Raw genomic sequence first — 21,781 nt, forward strand, 5'->3', positions numbered from 1 at the left:
CCTAGGACCAGTACTTCCTGTGAATTTTCACCCATGTCCTCATTGGAGCACACATCAAGGGATCTTATAAAGACGTATTGGCTTGTCTGCAACCCCCACCAGACTGCCATTGCTTTAAGGGAGGGACCACAATCTCATCCACCCTCTTTTTCTCAGGATCTGGAAAAGAGTAGGCACTTAGCGAATGCTGATTAGATCAAAAGTAGGGCCACACAGTTGCAAACAACCTTGGTTCTTGCCTAAAGGGACCTTAAACACTTCCACTGCTTGATCCCAGGCAAAAACTGAAGAACAATCCTGCCTTCCCTCTCTTCCTCCAAACACACCCAGGGCATTCTAGCATAGACAGTTGGCCAGCCCAGGCCCTGGAAAGAAGTGCTCCTCTAGGAAGCTTGGTGACTGTGGCCAAAGTGCAGCCCAGTGCTGGACCCCAGTCCATGGGGGTATATTTCCATAAGACCCCTGTTGTTAGGAAAGCTCCACCCCAATGTGAGACATGGAAGAGTTTTGATTAGGTCAGTGACCCTCACTAGATTATTTCTCCCTTGAAAACCTGGACAAAAATAGTCTCTTGGTAAAAGAAGGGGCAATCCATACATCAAATTTAATTGGAAAATGTATGCAAACTCTTTTGTAACTTGTTTTCAATTTACATATAGCTATGGAGGTCTGTCTATAAATCTGGGGCAGGCAACCTTGGTGGATTTCTCTGGTCACTGTGTGGAGGGCAATATGCACAATCCAATGGACCAAGACCTTGGCAGCTGGCTCTTAAAGCTGGGGCTCTAGCCCTGGGCCAACCTTTCCTTGAAGGCATTTCCCAAGAGCACTGGCCTTGGCAGCAATTAGATGATGATGCTGCTTTTTATTAGTGCTTCCTTCTCTTTTGCCAGACCTTTTGCCATGGTCTGTGCATGTGGGTTGGAAAAAGAATTTTCCAGATTTAGAGCAAGGTGAAGAAAAGACAAGTTTATTGAGCTAAGCAATGGTACTAACACATCAGACCCAGTTCCTGATAATCAGGGAGAGCCAACCCCAGGCACATGGTTGTGTCTGTTCTTATAGCCCAGAGACAAAGGAGAGAGAGGAGAGGTCTTACCATACAACCTCTGACCTGCTGATTGGTTGGGGAAAGATGGGGTCTTCTGATATACTTGCTGGTTAATTGGGGGTGTATATTGCCCCCACAGCGGTGGGATGAGGAATGGGCCACATGTCTTTTCTAGCAGGGTGCAGGCAGGAGTGAGCCAGGTTGCCTGGGATGGGGGAGGTCCTTAGGAACATTGTAACAATTACCATGAGACAGGTGGGATGATAAGAGTCTGGTAATCCTTATCTTGGCCAGAGGCTTCTTGAGTTTTATCTCCTTGGAGAGGTCTTGAAGTCCCACACTTTCTCTGGGGTCCTTTGCACGGACACCCTGAGGGTTGGGAAGAGCATAGTTGGCCTGCCTCACCACCCATCAGGCTCAGCTTTGGAGGCCAAAGGCATGCATCATCCACATTCCCAAACTTCCAAACAGGCACCATTATGATTCTGCAGCCCAGGAGGCTCAGAAATTTTGTCAGCTTCCCTGTGGGTCAAGCGAGCCCCAGTCTGGGTGTAAGCGGGTCTTTAAGGCATTGAGTTTGCCCCAGAGGAGGGGGATGTATCCTTTAGCCTTAAAAGAATGCGACTGGTGCTTTTGAGAGGAGGAGTACCACCTCTGAGCAGGGCACTCAGACCCCACATTTGTCTCAGGCATCTCCTTGACCGTGACAAGGAGATCAGGTGGTTTAACCGTTCCTGGTGTTTAAGGCAAAATTTTACACATTTGTGAAGGGATACAAGGGCTGAGCTTCCTCGGGCTCAACCTCTGATGGGCCATGATCCTATTTCCTCCCTAGCAGAGCACAGGGTAGGTGGAGTTGGGGGGGCACCCTTAAGCAAGCCATCAAGCCACTACTCCCCTGGGATTAGTTCACATTAGCTAATGTTGATATAAGGGCACTCTTCAAAAGTTCATGTTCACCTTACTTAGATGCGTTCAGGTGACAAATCATGTGGAAATCATGAATCTTTGTGGTCTTAAACTTTTTTACAAATTGTATTTAAAAATTTTTATTGAAATATGGTTGATTTAGAATGTGGTGAATGGTCTTAAACTTTAAGATACTCAGTATATGTTGGTTTTAAACCAAAGTCTCAAAAACATCCCTAGGGTAAATCTAAAATTAAGACAGTTGTATGCTTTGATTAATTTTGCCTGTGAATTGGCAGGAGAACTGCTTTACTTCAGCTTTTTCAGAAACTCAGTTGAGGGCCCAGGATCCCACCCTAATGGATTGCTAGGATCTGTGATTTGGGTTGTCCATGGACACCTCCAGCCAGCCTCTCTATAGCATCTCTAGGACTTTCTCTATGAGAGTGAAGTTAAAAGAAATAGTTCAGTTCATGGTTACCTTTGTTTCAACAGAGCTCAAATTTACCAGAAGAGGGACCTCTTCCAGGGCCCAAGAGTGGGCTCCTGTCTAACACTTGGAAATGAATTGTAGGAGGGGACACACAGGGGACTTGAGCAGAGAGCAGGAGAGTAAGGGAACCCAGGAGAACTGCTCTGCCCTGCGGTTGCAGTCTCAGGGCTTATGGAGGTGGGGTTAGCCTTCCAGGTTGTCTCTGGCCAATCATCTTGCTTGTGCCCATGTTTGGTCTGACCCAGGGCCCTTCCCGGAGTGCATCTCTCAGCCAAGATGGATTCCAGTGTGAGGGTTTCTGGGAGGTTAGCAGGACATATGAGCTGACAGCTCCTCCCTCCATTTGGCCCCTCCCGAATTCTCCTGGTTAGTTTTCAGCAGCAGGACCATATTCCTTCTTTGGACCTCTTGCTATAAGACAGCTCATGCAACATTGTACCAAGGTGGGCAGTTTCCATCAAAGGTTCTCTAAAAGAGGTACCTACTTTGGAGTTCCTGCTGTGGTGCAATGGCATTGGTGAAGTCTCAGGAGCACTGGGTTGCAGGTTCCATCTCCAGCCTGGCACAATGGGTTAAGGATTCGTCATTGCCACAGCTGCCCAGTAGGTCACAACTGCAGAAGGGATCTGATCCCTGGCCCTGGAACTTCATATGCCCTGGGGCAGGCAAAAAAGAGGAAAAAAAAAAAAAAAGCAGCACCTACTTAAAAAAAGATGAAATTTATCATAAAAGTTATTTATTGAGCTCCTATTAAGGCACTGTGCTATTCTTTCTTTCTTTTTGTTGTTGTTGTTGTCTTTTTGCATTTTCTAGGGCCACTCCAGTGGCATATGGAGGTTCTCAGGCTAGGGGTCTAATCAGAGCTGTAGTCACCGGCCTACATCAGAGCCACAGCAACTCGGGATCCGAGCCACATCTGCGACCTACACCACAGCTCATGGCAATGCCGGATCCTTAACCCACTGAGCAAGGCCAGGGATCAAACCTGCAACCTCATGGTTCCTAGTCAGATTCGTTAACCACTGTGCCATGACGGGAACTCCTGTGCTATTCTTTCTTCATGCTTTATCTCATTTAGTCCTCACAACCACCTGTGAGGTAGGTATCATTATTGTCTCTACTTTACAGATGAGGAAACTGAGGCTCAGAGAAATTATATAATTTGCTCAAAGTGATCCAAAGACCAGGTGGTCTGACTGTACTTTTTTTTCTTTTTTCTTTTTTAGGGCCACACCGGCAGCACATGGAAATTCCCAAGCTAGGGGTTGAATTGGAGCTGCAGCCACTAGCCTATGCCACAGTCACAGCCATGTGGGATCCAAGCCATGTCTGCAACCTACCCCATGGCTCACAGCAACTCCAAATCCTTAACCCACTGATCAAGGCCTGGGATCAAACCTGCATCCTCATGGATACCAGTCATATTCATTTCCACTGTGCCATGGTGGGAACTTCCTGACTGTACATTTTTAACCAGTACATAATTTTGCAAAAGGGTTGATTGTTAATGAAACAAACAGAAACCAGGTTCTTCCATGTTGGGAAAGGCTGTGTCCTACCACCCATATCCGATGATCCTAGACAAACACTCCCAACCCTTGTACTCATGTGTAGGGAAGGATCTGAATGGGAATTAGACAAAGGAAAACAGCAAAACAGGATGTTTGAATTTCTCTGTTTTCTCTGAGTCTGGTTTTATTACCAAACCAAACTTGGGTCCTCTCACCCCACACACAGTAAAGCTAGTAGGCTACTACTGACCCTGGGTTGTGGTGAAGGAAAGTGCAGCATTTATTGTAAGGCACCAATGCAAGGGGAACTGGTTCATGCTCTAAAACACAGAAGTCCCCAAAGGGTTTCAGCAAAGCATTTTTTTCTTTTTCTTTTTGTCTTTTGAGGTCCACACCTGCGGCATATGGAGGTTCCCAGGCTAGTGGTCTAATCAGAGCTACAGCTGCCAGCCTACACCATACCCACAGCAATGCCAGATCCGAGCCGTGTATGTGAGCTACACCACAGCTTACAGAAACGCAGGATCTTTAACCCACTGAGTGAGGCCAGGGATCGAACATGCAACCTCATGGTTCCTAGTGGGATTCATTTCCGCTGAGCCACGATGGGACCTCCACAGCAAAGCATTTTTAAAGGCAAGATGAAAAAAATGTCATTCCAGAGTCTGTGATCAGCTTATGCACAATTCTCTGACTGGTTGATGGTGATCAATCCTTAGGCGCCACTGTCTCAGGCTACTGCTCCTGATCACCCAATAGTTAATTTCTTCATTTGGTGGTGGTTTTAGCATCGGAAAAACTCAGGAAATATGCATCAGATACTATTATTTAGGTACTTCAGAGAGGAGCTACAGCAGAGGATATGGGGGAGGTGTTTGCCCCAGGAAGGGTCCTGTAGGGTCCTGCTCATTAAGGTTAGTTTTGCAGCTGTAAAAGTCCTTATCACTCTCAAAATTTAAAATTCCAGGAGTTCCTGTCGTGACACAGTGGAAGTGAATCCAACTAGGAACCATGAGGTTGTGGGTTCAATCCCTGGCCTCACGCAGTGGGTTGAGAATCTGGCGTTGCCGTGAGCTGTGGTGTATTTCACACACATGGCTTGGACCTGTTGTTGCTATGGCTGTGTCGTAGGCCCAGTTAGATCCCTAGGCTGGGACCCTCCATATGCCTTGGGTGCAGCCCTAAAAAGACAAAAAGACCAAAAAAAAAAAATTTGTTTTTAAACTCCAGAAATGTTATCTCCAGGTGTTTGGCTACAGGCTCTTCTATTGTCTATAAGGATTTGGCAGAGCTGGCTTTATCCAGGTAGATCCTGTGCAGTCACACAGGGCCCTGTGCTTAGTCGGGTCCTGTGCTTGGTGGCATGCTCTGCTGTAGCTGTCTTCAAATTGTTAACACTATTGGAATGAGAGGCCATGCATTTTCAGTTTGCACTGGGCACAACAAGTTTCATAGCCGGTCCTGTAATTTAGAAGATAGAAATAAGGTACCATGACACAGAGTAGCCATAGCCGTGAACTACCCCAGAGCTGAAGCCAAAACACCTGTGACACCCCTCTTGTCCACTCTTTGTCTGTTCGGAGAGTAAGTGACCACAGGAGGCGAGCTAGAAGAGATGTCTACTCCTCCACCCCACAGTGAGGCAGGGGCTCAGCCAGAAGAGTAGAGGGAGGTGAGGTGGGCGGAGCCTTAATCCTATTTGAAAATCCCAGGAGAATGGGGATGGTTGGCCCAAGGTTCCCTGAGCTTGGGTTTGCCTGATTTCCAACTGGGTGGCAGATGGTCTGATTTCAATGCCACTGACATGAGTATGTCCTTCTGATCCCAGGTCAGAGTCCAGATCTTTGGTACCCCCTGTTTTTAAGCCAAGACATCGAACCACCACACCCTTGGAGAGGGCTCTGCTTAAACAGGTGGGGTGAAGGCTGGGGAGGTGCAGCATGAGTGCAACAGGGGGAGCAGCTGGCTCCCCACTAAGGGCTGCCCTGAGATCTGCAGGTCCTGCCTCTGGTTTAGCCACAAAGAAACTAAATTGGGAGTTCCCGTTGTGCCTCAGCTGGCTAAGAAATTGACTAGCATCTATGAGGATGCAGGTTCCATCCCTGGCCTTGCTCAGTGGGTTAAGGATCCCCGAGAGGCCGAGAGCTGTGGTGTAGGTCGCATGGGGCTTGGATCCTTGCTGTGGCTATGGTGAGGCCAGCGGCTATAGCGCCAATTGAATCTCTGGCCTGGGAACTTCCATATGCTGCAAGTGTGGGCCAGAAAAACAAAACAAAACACCAAATTGACTAAATTGAATGGCAGGGTTTGGATGGAGAATCTGGTTTGACGCCTCTCTTCACCTCTGGGATATGCCCCTATCTTGCTCCTCTGGCTTTCTCCCTGGTTTGATGACCCCATACTCCTGATGACCCCACATTGCTGACAACAGGCTCCTAAGAAGCTTCTCTGTGGATGCTGGGGTTCAAGCAGCCCAACTCTGCTGTACCTGGCATTCTGCTCCAAAGTTAATGGCATTACCTACTGGGGAGGGAAAGTAGTGTGGTTTTTTGTTTTTTTGTGTTTTTTTTTGGGTTTGGGGGGGGTTTTGGTCTTCTTAAGGCCACATGCACAGCATAGGGAGGTTCCCGGGCCAGGAGTCGAATCAGAGCTGTAGCTGTGGCCTGCAACACAGCCACAGCCACACAGGATCTGAGCTATATCTGCAACCTTCACCCCAGCTCATGCAACGCTAGATCCTTAACCCACTGAGTGAGGCCAGGGATCGAACCTGTGTCCTCATGGATGCCAGTCGTATTTATTTCCGCTGAGCCATGACAGGAACCCCTTCGTTCTTTTGGTTCTTAAGCTCTGGCCACTGTGAGATCACCTGGAGCTGGGGGTGATTTGGGTTGGTGCGGGGAGGTGACATCTGTGAGACACACCATCTGGACAGCACTTGAGATGTGTAAAGAATTCGAACAAGCACAAAGCACTGGCAGCCCATTAAAAAACCCAGGTCCTTCTGGGCTGGATTCCTCTCTTCTTGTTCTGCAGCAAAAGTCTTTCAAGAAGAAAAGGAGTGCAAGCTGCCCGGGACCATTTGGTTTCTGCGATATTGGCAGATTGCTGAATTATCATTGTTGGGAATCTGGATTCAGGGGCTCACTGTTTCCCCAGACTACGTCCCCCAAATATGGGGCGGGTTGACCTCAGACCGCTACCTTGCTCAGGCAGAATGTTGGCATCCGCAGCTGCCCTGTGCTCTCTCTATACCGTCTGCCCCCCCACCCCCGGACAGTTCTCTGGCTGGCTCCAAGCTGGCAGCCTGCTCAAGGCCCTTTGTTGTCATGGAGAAGGTTTTAGAAATATATTGTGGGATTGCAGGCGTATTTCTGCCACCTGGAAACAAGTGGGCTTGTAGAAAAGCAACAATGGAAGGAGAGAAAGGGCTCTTGGGGTGGGGGTGGGGGGCAGGGGAGACGGCTGTCGTGGAGTCTGCACTGTTGTCTGCTGTTTGATATTCTGGGCAGGCAGCAGCGAGCTGATCAACTTGCTCCCTGCAGGACTCCTGGGAGCGCGCTATCAGCCCGGAGGCCGTAGCCTCTGCAGAAAAGTTTGCAGATTCTAGGAAAATGAACCACTGCAGAGCCCAATCTGTAGGGAGAGACCAAATGGGCTCCCATTTAGACACGCTGATGTGAATTTATGCTTCCGACAGGCAGAAAAGCTGCCCTTTGCCTGTGTACCCCAGCAGGCTGCCCTTGACCTGTCTGTGCCAGCTCCTTAACAGTGCTCTCTGTCTGAGACCTGGATGCCCCGGCCATCTGGGCTTCTCCCCAGCACGCCCACCTCCCGTTCCTGCAGGGGCTTCAGACAGCCCATTTAGGGCACCATTCACCCCGATGTTTGCTGCTTTGTAGGTCAAAAAGCAGTTGTACAATTTCATATTGTTCAGCCAAATTGAAAGCTTCAGGGCAATCTGGCGTCTTTCATCGGGATTAGATGATAAGAACATTAAAGAGACTCAGTAATAGACTGTCTCTTGCCCAACAAATGTGATCTATTACTTTCTAAATCGTTCTCAGTTCTAGTGCTCTGTGTACATTTTAATTCCCACTTTCCAAATGCTGTATCTGCTAATCCTGCCCTTAAAGTTACAAAGCCCATGGTCTGTCTTTCCCTTGAGCTTTGTTTACTTCTTCTGCTATTTGCAGAAACTTGATCTATGCTCGTGCCCACATAGAAGAGAGGTATCTCAAAAGTACATTTGGGAGTTCCCACTGTGGCTCTGCAGGTTAAGAACCCAACAGAGTGTCCATGAGGATGTAGGTTGGATCCCTGGCCTCGCTCACGGGGTTATGGATCCGGCGTTGCTACAAGCTGCGGCATAGGTCACAGATCTGGTGTTGGTGTTGCTGTGGCTGTGGTGTAGGCCAGCAGCTCAGCTCTGATTCGACTTCTAGCCTGGGAACTTCCACATGTCACAGGTACAGCCCTAAAAAAAAAGAAAAAAGAATCTTTGACTGGATTCCAAGTGTTGTTAACTGGCTTAATCACCAGCCCAGGAAATTATGTGTGTTTTTACCACTTGCACATTCTTTTTGTTAGAAGTTGTGGTGACTTCTGGAAAGCCCCTTAGAGAGGGGGCTCGCCTACACTTATTGATGGAGAGCTGACACATCCAGATCATGAATACTTTGAGTTGGGATCTAAATAGCAATTCTCAGTTTCTAAGGGATCTGCTTCCTCCTTTCTGCTCCCTGGGTCTTGCTTCAGCTGCCTTAAGACAGCTCCAGCAGTGGGCCTCTTATTCGTCTGTTGAAGCACTGACTTGTTTAGCTGTGCTCAGACACACAAGATAAAGATCCCACCTGAATTTTCCTGTCTCTGACTTCCTCCTAGTATCCCCCAGCTTCTCTCTTTGGCTCCCCTTCCTTTTTTCTCCACTCTCACTGCAGTTTCTCCTTTTGTGGACATAATGATGCTCTTATTTTATTTATTTATTGATTGATTGATTGATTGATTGTCTTTTTGCTATTTCTTTGGGCCGCTCCCGCGGCATATGGAGGTTCCCAGGCTAGGGGTCGAATTGGAGCTGTAGCCCCTGGCCTACGCCAGAGCCACAGCAACTCGGATCCGAGCCGCGTCTGCAACCTACACCACAGCTCAGGGCAACGCCGGATCGTTAACCCACTGAGCAAGGCCAGGGACCAAACCCGCAACCTCATGGTTCCCAGTCGGATTCGCTAACCACTGCGCCACGACGGGAACTCCAATGCTCTTATTTTAATGACCCTCCCTAAATCAGCCCAGTCCCTTCCCAAAGAAGCTTACTTTCCTCCCTCCCTTGTCATTTGTTTCCACTTATTTTAGTGGCTGCAAGAAGTGGGAGCCCAGGCAGAATTTTCGACCCACCTATGGCAACAGAAACAGACTATGAAACATAAGGTCAGAGCTTAGGGCTGAGCCCAGATCAAACAATTAAACTGCTCCATGACTTTTTTTTTTTTTTTTTTTTGCTTTTTAGGGCCGCACCCATGCATATAAGGTTCCCAGGCTAGGGGTCGAATCGGAGCTGCAGCTGCTGTCCACTGCCACAGCCACAGCAATTCGGGATCTGAGCTGCATCTGCAGCCTACACCACAGCTCATGGCAACGCCGGATCCTTAACTCACTAAGCAAGGCCAGGGATCAAACCCACATCCTCATGGATACTAGTTGGGTTCGTTAACCACTGAGGCACGACGGGAACTCCTAAACTGCTCCACTGTTAATATCCTTTTGCTGTGACTCTCAAGAGGCAGGGAGGGCTGATCTAGGAAATGACATGTGTATCAGAGGAAGTTAAGCCCTTTTCAACAGAATTCCCCAAAGCCAGTTCTGTCCAACACTAGCTGTGTGACCTTGTCATTTAAACTTGGCGCCTCAATTTTCTCGTTTGTACAGTGGGAATAATAATACCTCCCAGAGATCCTGTGAGGATTAAGCTCGTAAAAGAGTCAGCTGCCCAGTGCGCGTGCCTAGTGTGCATGGGCGTCATTACCCCTGCAATCAGGACATTAGCAGATTGTTCCCTTCGACTCTGCGTTTTGCTCACCGTGTGGGTTCTCTTCAAATAAGCAGATATTCCTGGGAGACATGCTCTGCCTAATCTACTATTTCGCTGAGGGCTCAGGAGGCCTCTAAGGTCCAGTGGGGCCTCCTTCTAGGGTTTCCAAGGGCAGAAGAAAGATGACAACGCAGGAGAGCTCCCAGCAGTTCATGTCACCTCTTATCCTCACCTCCTGATGCACAGCACGAGCCAGCACGAGCCAGGCAGCCTGTTTAGCACCTCTGTGCAAGGATGTATGTCCAGAGTGGGGAAAGGACTTTGATCAATCCAGCCCTGCAACCAACCTCCCTGCAGCGTTGGCAGGGCCTGGGGTGGGGGTTAGGGAGCAGGGAAGGAGGAGGTGACACTTTCTGAGCCTTCTCAGAGGATGTCATGTGTGGAGGATGAAGGGATGCTAATGCACACCCACCTCTCTCCTTTCCTGCTCCAACCTCGGTCCACCAATGAGTCCATCAGTGAGCTCCCAGGTTGGGCTTTTCTCAGACCCCCTTTCTTATTCCCACGTGGCCAGAGCAGAGATGGCTGCACAGCCCAGAATTCCTGCCAGGTACCCCATCCAGAGCACCCCAGGACTGTTGTTCTCCCACATCCTCTTCTACTTGGCTCTGCTAAAGATGCTACCAAAGCATTTGGGTCTGACCAGGACAACAACACACCCTCTTTTTCCCAAGAAAGAGATGCACATTTTAAAGCATTCTGTCATTTTAGCCTTCCCCTAGGGAATCTTAAAATAACATTTGAGGAGTTCCTGTCGTGGCTTAGCAGGTAACGAACCCGACTAGCATCCGTGAGGACACAGGATTGATCCCTGGCCTCGCTCAGTGGGTTAAGGATCCAGCGATGCTGTGAGCTGTGGTGTAGGTCGCAGACTTGGCTCGGATCCCCGCATTGCTGTGGCTCTGGTGTAGGCCGGCAGCTACAGCTCCGATTGGACCCCTGGCCTGGGAACCTCCATGTGCCGCGGGTATGGCCCTGAAAAGACCAAAAGACAAAAAAAGAAAATAACATTTCATAACTTATCGTCATAAGTCAGTTTTATTGCCAAACATTTGGTAAACTTGTTAATCCCCCCCCAACCCCAGACTATGACACATTACTAGGGACCCATTATTCCAGAGCCCCTTCCTTTGGAATGGTTAGGGATTGCCACACAGCAAGGGAAACATACAACTGCCAAGGGCTGCCATCTGAACCCAGGGTCCACCAGCACCACCGGGCTGAAGTTCGGCCTACTCTATTCCTTCCTTTACCACCCTCCCAAGTTCAGAATAACAGTGTCCACAAATGGTGTGCTATTTGCCAGGGACGATGCTGCTTTCTGAGCAGCATATTATTAGCTAATTTAATAATTCCCTACTGAGTAGGATTTACTGTCCCCATTGTACAGATGACAGGAGGGGTCTGTGGAATGGTAGGTAGTGGTTTGAACAAGTCGACAAAGCTTGTTCCTTTGCCAAAACTCTCTGCCTTGAAGGTACGGTGGCCACATGGACCAGGTGTCCAGAACTTTGTAGACATCCGTCCTTCTGTCACACTGATATGTCCCAGATGTCAACATTTTGGCATCCGAATTCCATTTCCCAGTCTTCCTCTCATACTAAGCAGGAGGAAGAAGTGTAGTGGCAGCTTGAAAACCCTTTGCCATCCACGTGGCTCATTGATGGCATTAGGAAATATGGACACCATGCTTACAAGCCAGAGATTGAAGCGCGAAGCAGCCTTGGAGCTGGAGGTAGGCGGAATCACTGGATCCCCACCAAGGGGCAGCTTGTTTTTGCCAGAGCTTATGCTTCTCCGAAAGAATGAACTGGCTACAGGTCCCCTCGCTCTGCAGGAACGCTGATGCTGGGGTGGGTAGGAGAGTGCCATGTGCACGCGGATGTGCACTCAACCTCAGGAGCAGAGATGGGTCATCTTTCTGACAGTTCTGTGAATCGTACAAGTGTCTGACCCAAAAACATGCCATCAATACTGTACCAGCGATGAGGAAGACAGGCATGAAAATTTCAAATTGGTAGCTCATTTAAACATCACTCTGGTTTTTGATGGATCAGGAAGCAGCAACACTGCACTGAGGACCAGTGTTCCCCCAAAAGAAACCGCCCTCCACTCCTATACCCTAACACCTGCTATTTACCCTCTGTCCTGGCCCCGACTTTTGTGTGAAGCCAAAGCAGAACCAGGGAGAGTACGAGGGGCTGGGGGGCAGGTGGGGGTGCGTGGGGCTGGGAGGAGGTGCATGTCAACAGCACCAGAACTCCATGGAACAGAGCTCGTATGCGAGCAGATGAAGGGCTTTGTGTAAAGAATCACATAACCAAAGCACGTGATCAGGGATATTAGCGCAGGCGCTGCATCAGATACCCAAAGCCAACGTGTCACACAGGAAGCCTAAACAACATTTCTAGAATGGAGAGTTGTCTGCTGGATCTCGGAAAGCCCCTTTCTGGGCTGTGTCGAGAAATGCTGGATTTCCTTATGATCCTCGGCCAAATGTTTCCTTGGGATGTGTAGGGTGGAGCTGCAGTCCAACAGTGGAGAAAAGGCAAGAATATGCAGAAATCTGGGGGTATCCTTGATCACCTGGAAATCTTAGAGAGGGGGGTATTCTGGTTCACTTAACGATCGTATCGATTTATTCCCAATCGGAAATCTCTTTTTCTTGGGACTTTAAAACTGGAAATGCTTCTGAAGTGTTGAGTTTCTTGTCTCAGCAAGAACAGCTGAACGATGGAGCTGGTACCCTGTTTTGGTGATCTGGGACTCTGCATGGCCCGAGGCTTGGTTCGCTAGGTTGATGATCATTATTTATACTGCCTCTATTAAAGGCAACACAGGAAACGCCCTTGAAGGTAATTAATGTCTCTCTCTTCACTATAATTTAAAGCTGATTAAGCATATGACCTTACGAATTTGACCTGATTAATCAAGGATCCTCTGAGGGGAAAAAAACAACAACAGTGGATTGATGACGGTTGGCTGGTGGATGGCATGTCCCCAGGAAACTGAAAAGACTTGGAATGAGCACTTGAAGGACCATCAGGTCTGCCTGTGGTTGGATACCAGGGTAGGAAGGTAATTAAGCCCAAGGGGGAAATAAATGTGTCTGCTTATGCCATTACAGCATAAATGGACTCCAGGGCCAATGGTCAGGGGGACTTTGGCTCCCCAGCACCAAGAGCAATGCCAGGCACACAGCAAGTACTTATTTGGCAAATGAAGGGAGGCCGCCCATTCGGTCCATTCAGATTTCCTCTGGGTACCATTCTTTGTCCACCAACCATCCATTGTCTATCCCTCTCTCCATCCAGTAGTTATGTGCTTCCCATGTATGAGGTGCTAAGCCATGGGCTGCAGGGGACTCAAGAGTAAATAAGATAGAGCCCTTTCTGTGTAATCCATCGTTCCTGTGTTTCAACGAACTTTTTAAAGGAGGAGGGATGAGAAGTAATGGGCTTTCGCACACAATGCATTCTCATGTGCTGCCTCACAGACTCTTCGCCTTTGAAAACTCGTGTTTACTGCTCCCATTGAAGACTCACAGTCACAGTTTTCGGGAAGAAAACTTCCATCTTCCTGTCCCGACGCAGTGTAGGCAATAGCCATTGCTGGAGAAGGACCCTGGGCTAGCTTCACCGATGCTTCCATCTGAAATAGTTTTGTCCTGCTTGTTTCCTGGGTAATGAACCAAACGAAAGCATTTCCCAACCCTGCCCATCCCTCCTCATCCCACTTCACGTTCCCTCTGTTTTGAGCGAGGAGATGTTCTAAGAGGGCAAATGGGAAGGTCTGGGACCATCTCAAGGCTGCATGTCCCTGGACGGTAAGAACTTCCAGCTTGGTGCTCGGAGACAAAAGCCTGGCCCTCGTGAGAACGTTTCCCCCAGAAGGCTTTCCCATCGATCACCCCCACCACTCCCCACCCTCCAATGTTCCCTCGCTGCCTTTCAGAATAAGAAACACTCCTCCTCTCTGGCATCACTTCAAAAAGAAGACTATAAATAAATGGCACAAAAACAGTATCCTGGAACTTGCTCCTCCTCAGAGGGCAACATGACTCCTTCTCCGAGAACACAGAGGTGGCTCTACATGCCAATGGATGGTTGAAACCTGGAAGACCATTCTTGACTATTTCCAGGTTGGCTTCTGTTTTTGCTTTACGTCTACTTAGCTATATACATTTTTTAAAAAAAAAAGAATCCCAAAGTGTTTTCCTTTACCCTGTGCTTTTCTCTAAGTTCAGGCCCTTACCCTGTGACATTCAGACTTGGGCCTTCACATCACATATGACATGATGACGTGCAATGTGCTTTTCCAGAACCTTCCTTTCTGCATTAGGTCAAGACGGTACATTACACTCTAGGCATAGTACAGTCACATGATCCTTTTTGTTTACAGTGATTGCCCCTGCTGTTCCAAAGTCTTAGAACTGAGAGCACCACTTTGATTCTGATTCATCCTCACAGAGTTTGTGTGAGGACAGCAGAAGCACGATCCCCATTCTACAGATGGGGAAATGAAGGCACAGAGAGGTGATCTACCCAAAGTCACTCAAGACGTCAGCAAACTGACTAAAGGGCCAGGTAAGATCACCTATGTACCTTTCAGTGCCTTATGCGACAACAGAAACAAAAACAGATTGTGTCCTTCTCAAATGAATGCACATCCTTTGGAAGGAAGTAGTTTTTAGATGGAATTTTCTATTAAGGTCTCAAGGGCCTCCTCTCTCAAATCAGGAACCACAAGTCAAGAACCAGCATGTTGTTAACAGTTTAGTTAAATGCCTTGACTCATAGATACTGTTTCTTCCTAGAGCTCACTGACAATCTGATTGCCAACATGAATACATGAGGAAAAATTCATCCATTCAAGAAATAAGCCTTGGGAGTTCCCATCGTGGCTCAGGGGAAATGAATCCGACTAGTATCCATGAGGATACGGGTTCAATCCCTGGCCACGCTCAGTGGATTAAGGATCCAGTGTTGCCATGAGCTGTGGTGTAGGTTGCAGACTTGGCTCAGATCTCACATGGCTGTGGCTGTGGTGTAGGCTGGGAGCTGTAGTTCTGATTTGACTCTCAGCCTGGGAACTTCCATATGCTGTGGGTGCAGCCCTAAAAAGCAAAAAAGGTAAGAAAAAAAAGAAATAAGCCTGTCACACTGTCACAGCTCCTTTCTGGGTTCACAGTATCTAAAGTATAACATCTAAGCCCTGCTTCCTTCAACACAAGACTCCTGTACATGTTGACATTTGATTTGGGGTGGGGGGTGGGGAGGAATGTTGACAGAGTGTGTGTGTGTGTGTGTGTGTAACAGACATTTTAGAGACAATTCTGTCCAGCAGAATATACATGAAATAGGTCTAACATAGTGCTTCTCTACCCTGATTCTTACCTCTTTTTTTTTTTTTTTGGTCACTTTTATTTCTTGATCCTGACCTAATGTGAAAAGTAATGTTTCACTTCCTATCTTCCTTGATGAAGGTAGAGACCTGGGGTGGACATGGCTGGGGCTGGTTTTGGCTTCATGGAAGGGAAGCGCTCTGAGGATGAAAGTTGCCCGAAGACAACCGAGCAGGACTTTTTGGAGCAGAGAGTAGCCTGGTCTTACGTGTATCTTCCCTCAGAGGCTAAATGACCATCTGTCCGTGACGCACTGCCCCCTTCCTATGCCGCAAATCCATATTCCCAGAAACAAACTAGGCCAACAGCAGCCCTCCTGCCTCCCAACTCCAGGTCAAGAAAGGCACAAAGAAGACCAACAAATAATACTGAGGCGGCGCTTTGGATCCGGGAGACCTTGAGGTACCAGGAGGAGAGTACTGATGGCCCCATCTGGCCCATAGAGGAGGTGAGGCACGGAGAGCCTGACTAAGGACTTTCAGTCGGAGGTGAGAGGGAACCAGGAATGAAAGGGGGAAGTTCTCTTTTTCCTCACTTGGGGAAGGAGAGGAGAGGGTATGCTGCCAGCTGCCAACTGCCAATGATAGTGAGCGCGACCCTTACAGCAAAAGGGCAACTCCAGCTCTCTTGCTACTCCAGGAAAGTAATTTCCCTCCTAGCAGGTGCAAAGATTCCTTCACAGAGGGAATCAAGCTCTCCGGGGCCCACTCTTGGGAATGTATCCAGGGCTGGAGATTGAGGCAGAATTGGCCTGGGCAGGCACATAAGGTAGCACTGCTTCTTAAGGCATGGCTGCTGTCTGCGAGGAGGGGGCCTCACTCTGGGAGGTGGGCATCAGTTGCCGCCTCCCCTGAAAGTACCCTGCAAGAAAGCACAATCGTGTGGAACACTGCTGCCTAAGGAACCCGCTTCCCCAGGGGGCTAGGGGCTTCTGCTAAAGCTAAACAGCATCACCAACCCAACGATTTCTTATATCACTTGGGAGAGTAAGTGGTGGGGGTGGGGGCGGGAAGGTGGACTCAAGTTGATCATTATTTGCAGATGATTGTCTAACTAGAAAAACCTACCGAAAAACTACCAGGACTAAGACCAGAATTTGCGCAAGTGGCAGATTAAAAGTCTAGCATACAAAAATCAATAGCTTTGGGGTCACTTGCATGTGGCCTAATACCTTGGAAGAGCTGTGCTTTTCTGCGAGGCCTCCGAGCTTTCTTCAACTTGTCATATTTGAAAAGATGGAGGCGAGCCAAGGAGATGCTTCCCCCACTGCAGTGTGGACAGTCACCTAGACACCAGTATGTGAAAGGTGCCTGGGATGATTGCTGCACGAGGGGGCAATCACCTCTGCACTCGCTCCTTGGGGGCCCTACTCCAGTATCCACAAGCCCTTTTCTCCCAGCTCTTTTCTAACTCAACATACATACTGGGAGCCTTGGCAAGGGTCGGTGCGGGAGCTGCCAAGGGTGGATGTGGTCAAAGAGTGTGCTGTGTCATTGCCAAACAGTTTTTAAAAACAAAGGCGGCGGTCTGACACGTCTGGCACGTCGGTCCTCTCATGGCCTCGTTGATCGGAAGGCTGCTGACGCCACCGTGCTGCGCCCCGACTGTGGACTCCCACGGTCTGGTCAAAGTGGCCAAAAGGGGCCCTGCGGGGGCTGAGAGTGGCAGTCTGGCCAGCGCATGGTGGCGGTCATTTACGGTCCAGGCTGGCATGCAGCTGGGCCTCTCGCACCATGCGATCGAAAGAGCGCGTGTTGGTCTCCTGGCGCACCTTCTCGCGCACGTGGAAGGAGGCCCGGGCTGTGGAGCGGGCGCTCTCCAGCGCGCTGCGCCTCTCGCGAGACAGCTGCTCACTGCGTTCCAGCTTGCGCCCGATGGCTTGGATCAGCTCCCTCCGGCGGCAGTCTTCGTCCCTCTCCACCTTCTCCTTGTTGGCGCGCTGGGCCCTCTCCTTTTCCAGCCGGCTCTGGCCAACACGCCTTGCTTTCTGCTGCACAGCCTCCTCAGCCGCCTGCGTCGCGTGCTGCAGCCGCCGCTCGCCCGCCCGGGCCAGCGCCTCCAGGTGAGCCTGATGCTCCCGCTCTTTGCGCTCCGCTGCCTCCTTGGCCCGCCGGCCCTGCAGTTCCTCCCGACGGGCCCGCTCACGCAGCTCCCGTGTGCGCTGCTCCACCAGCTGCTCGTAGTTCTCCTGCGCACGGCCCAAGCTGGCCTCCAGGGAGCTCCGCAGGCCCTCTCGCTCTTCGCGCTCTTGCCGGGCCCGGCCTTGCAGCAGCGCCTCGTGGCGCGCGCGCTCGGCTCGGCTCAGCTCCCGCTTCTCGCGTTGAAGCTGGCCCTCCTGCCGCTGTTTGGCGCGGGCTGCGCGCTGGGCGCGCTCCCTGCGGGCCTGCTCGGACCGCTCGCGCCCTTCCTGCAGGCCCTCCTCCCTCTGCTTCAGGTTCTGCTCCTGTTGCAGCTTGCGCAGCCGGTCCTCCTGGGCCGCGCGCTCGACCCGCTCCCGCCGCAGGAGCCCTTGGCGTTCCGCCAGTTCCCGCCGCCTCTCCTCGCTGCGCTCACACTGCCGCTGCCGCCGCCTCGCCTCCTCGCGCTCTTCGCGGCCCCGGCGGCCGCGCCGTTCCTCCACCTGCGCTGCCCAGGCCCGGCGGCCCTGCTCCAGGGCGCGCTGCTTCTCGCGCTCCTCGCGCTCCCGCCGCTGCTCCGCGCGGACGCGCTGCCTCTCCCACTGGCCGTGGGCCGCGGCGCGCTGCTCCAGCAACAGGCGCTCCTCCTGGTGCCGCGCCAGCATCAGCGCCGCGATCTTCCGGTCGCGCTCCGGCACCCCGCGCAGACCCCGCTCCGCACGCACTTGGCGCACGATGCGCTCCACGTGCTGTGCTGTCTGCGGCGAGTGGCTCAGGTCGCCGAGGCTGAAGCTTCGGCCAGTGAGTGGAACCAAGGCCAAGGCGGACGGGCGGCCCAGCGGGTTGGGAGCAGAGGACGCCGACCCCGCGGGGCAGCTGTTCCGGGCCGAGGCCCGCGGCGGCCAGTGCAGCTCCCGCAGGCTCTCCCCGCTATAGGACGACGATGACGCGCCGGACTCCGAGCTGAGGGCGCCCTCCCGGCGGCGGGACAGGGAGTCTAGTGAGTGGCTCTTTCTACCTGCCCGCGACCCTGTGGGCGGAGGTTGCGGCCGGGCCGGGGACGGGCTGGAGGAGGCCTTGCGAGCGGCGCGCGGTGCGGGCGAGGCCGGGAGGCTGGCGCTGCTGCAGCTGCTGCTGCTGCCCGCGCTGGGGGCCGGGGCCGCGGTGGTCGCGGGGCCCAACGGCGTGAAGAGGCGCCGCTTCTCCTCGCGCACGATACGCTCACGCTCAGCCCGGCACTGCTGCAGCTTGGCGCGCCGCTCCGCCTCGTATGCCTCATACAGGCCGGTGGCCACCCGCATAGAGCGGCCCGGGGCCTCGCGCACCAGGTCCGCCAGGGCCCGTGGCAGCAGCTCCACGGGTTTAACGGCGCAGCGGGCGCAGGCCTCTAGCGAGCGAGGGCTGGTCAGCACGTAGCGGCTGCCCTCGGCCTCCGGACAGTCAAAGTTGAAGAGATCGAGGTGCAGCAGCGGGGACTGCTCCCGCCGCCCACCTTCTGCTGCGCCTGGGACTTCAGCTTTTCGGGGCACCGCCGCGGAGGCCGTGGTCGAGGAGGCCGCAGGCTGCTGGGCGTCCTGGGAGTCGGGGGGCACGGACGCGGCGGCTTCATCCCCTCCTGGGCCTCCCGGCTCGGCTTCCGCCTTCTCCTCTTCAGGCACGGGATCCACCATGGCTGAACCCCGTCCTTCTGTGGAGTCTCTGGGGATGACACGGGAGGTTCATCGAAGAATACGTTTGAGAGCAATTTCCCCCTACCCATTCACATTCATCCCCCCCCCCCATCCATTTAATCCGCTTTGGGATTAGGCTCAGAGGCCCGGTGGAATGTAAATCGGTAATACCGATGCCCTGAAAACCCTAGCGGGAGGGACGATACTGGTGCACAGAGAGCAGCCTCAGTCTTTCAGCCCCGGAGTGCGGGGTGGAGGCCTGTGGCCAGGCTCCCGGGGTCGTCTAGCCCACTGGATGCCATCTCCTTCCTGTTGCAAGTTACAATGAAAAGATCGAGGTGCAGGCAGTAGCAGGGAGGCTTTGGAGGATTCCCCGGGAGGATTAGCGTATTTGTTTGCAGTTTAGGCGGGCGACCGGGGATGCAGCTTTGCAGGAACAAAAAGGGAAGAGGTCTGTTCATCCCCAAAGTACACTGCTGTGAGGACCCCATTTGCCTAGGGAAGAAGTTTATGGTTGATTTCCCTTTGCCAAAGGAGACTCAGGCGCGGGCCCAGGGATGGTGGAAAGGCGGGGAGAAATGCCTCAATCCCCAAGGACCTCTCCGGGAGGGGTGATCAATTCTTGCTCCTGCCTCTGGGGCCGGGCTTGCTAGGTGCTGTGCCCGCCTTCCTCTGTCCTCCCCACCGGGTGTTTGCTGGGGATGGAGAAGGCGCCTGGGTCCTCCCAGATGCACCCGATCCTAATTCCGTGCTGAAAGCGTCATTCACCCCAGTCTAGGCTCGGACACCTGCCCCCAGATGCCCTCCGAATCCCCCCTTCCCTCCGCATCTCAGCGCAGTGGGCTCCTGGATCTCAGCGAGCCTGGCGGCTCCTGGGTCCCCGGGCCAGTTTGCTTACCGCACGTCCCGGGCTGGGCCCCGCGCCGTGGGCTTTTGTTTGCAGCTCGCCACTTTCCCTTGCGCCTCTTCAGTCCCTGCGCCGGCGGGGTCGGATTACGGCCGGCAGCAGCCGCGATAGGAACCCCAGCTGCCACCGCCGCCACCGCCACTGTCTCTCCATGGGGCTCGCGCACACCCCAGACGCTACCTACACGTGGGGCAAGTGGGGGGGGGGTGCGACAAGGTCTCCCTAAAATAACACAGCTCTGCTCCCTTCCTTCACATTGATTCTTAAAAAAGGAAGCCAGCCGGGTTCCATCGCTGCTGCATCCATCACCGCCTCTCCAATCATGAAGGTACCGCAGGTCTTTCGGCTCCCATGGCGCCTCCTGGTGGACGCTCGAGGATGTTGATTTGTTTGCTTAGAGGGCGAAGAAGGGAAGTTAGAAAAAAATTATGTATTTTTCTCTCTTTCAGCAAGACATCCTATTTTTCCAGCACCTTGTGAAGGAATAGAGCAGCTTGTTTCTCAAGGGGGCACTGAGAAGTAAACAAACTTGATAGCGAATAATTGGATAGAAATATGGTTCCTGATCCAAACCATGGCTTTATTTTTTTTAAAAGAAAAAACAAGGACATTCACATAGGTTTGAGGCAGACAGAAGATTACCTAGTGTTTAATGCAACATTTTAGGACTTCGTGGTTCCAGATAACACAAATTAAAGCCAACCAGTGCCAGCTAATGGATGCTATTTTGCAACACCTCCTCCCCACCTCTTTTCCATTTTGAGTGGTAGTGGCCACAGCAGACAGATGGAAGGAGAACTTGAGAGAGGGGTGGGAGAGTGGGTGGGAGGTGACATTAGAGAGCATGGTGACTCTATTGTTAATAACCTTGAATTGTCAGAAAGGCACTGAAGAGCAAGTGAAAGGCTTAAATAAGCAGGGAAATGATAGGATTTGGTTTATACTTTAGGAATGTAGCTCTGGCAACAATGGGGTAAGGGCTTTAGAAGGCCCAAAGGGGAGTTCCCGTCATGGTGCTGTGGAAACGAATCTGAGTAGGAACGTCGAGGTTGCGAGGTTGCGGGTTTGACCCCTGGCTTCACTCAGTAGATTAAGGATGTCGTGGTGCAGCAGAAACGAATCTGACTAGGAACCATGAGGTTGCCGGTTCGATCCCTGGCCTCACTCAGTTAAGGATCCAGTGTTGATGTGAGCTGTGGTGTAGTTCGAAGACGCAGCTCAGATCCCGTGTTGGTATGGCTCCCATCTCGCATGGCTGTGGCTGTGGCTGTGGTGTAGGCCAGCAGCTGTCCTTCTGATTGGACCCCTAACCTGGGAACCTCCATATGCCACAGGCGCAGCCCTGGAAAAGGCAAAAAAAAAAAAAAAAAAGGCCAAAGGGAGGCAGAAAACCCAGTTATCTGGACCCTACAATCATCCAAGGCAGGAAGGATTGGGATGGGGTGGGGGAACAACCGTAGGGGGGCATGGGCCTGGCATGAGTTGGGGTCTCTTCCTATTTAAGACTCCTGAAATAGTAAAAAAGAAGCACCTCTCAAAGGTGACTTGACTCCCGGGTGTGAAGGGCAGTGAAGGGGCAAGGATGACTTCCTGGAGCAGTGAGGTGGGTGGGTGTACCAGACTGAGAG

General features: G+C 51.7%; 1 protein-coding gene across 1 annotated transcript; it reads right to left on the bottom strand.

Annotated features, from left to right (window-relative positions):
- Window positions 1–17,149: 17,149 nt before the first annotated feature.
- On the bottom strand, window positions 17,150–19,246 carry CCDC177 (coiled-coil domain containing 177). The gene has a single exon (XM_047795550.1). The coding sequence runs from the start codon at window positions 19,244–19,246 to the stop codon at window positions 17,150–17,152; it is 2,097 nt and encodes a 698-aa protein (XP_047651506.1).
- Between the last annotated feature and the right edge of the window lie 2,535 nt (window positions 19,247–21,781).

The sequence above is a fragment of the Phacochoerus africanus genome, chromosome 9 (genome assembly GCF_016906955.1).
Source record: "Phacochoerus africanus isolate WHEZ1 chromosome 9, ROS_Pafr_v1, whole genome shotgun sequence".
Taxonomy (NCBI): Eukaryota; Metazoa; Chordata; class Mammalia; order Artiodactyla; family Suidae; genus Phacochoerus; species Phacochoerus africanus.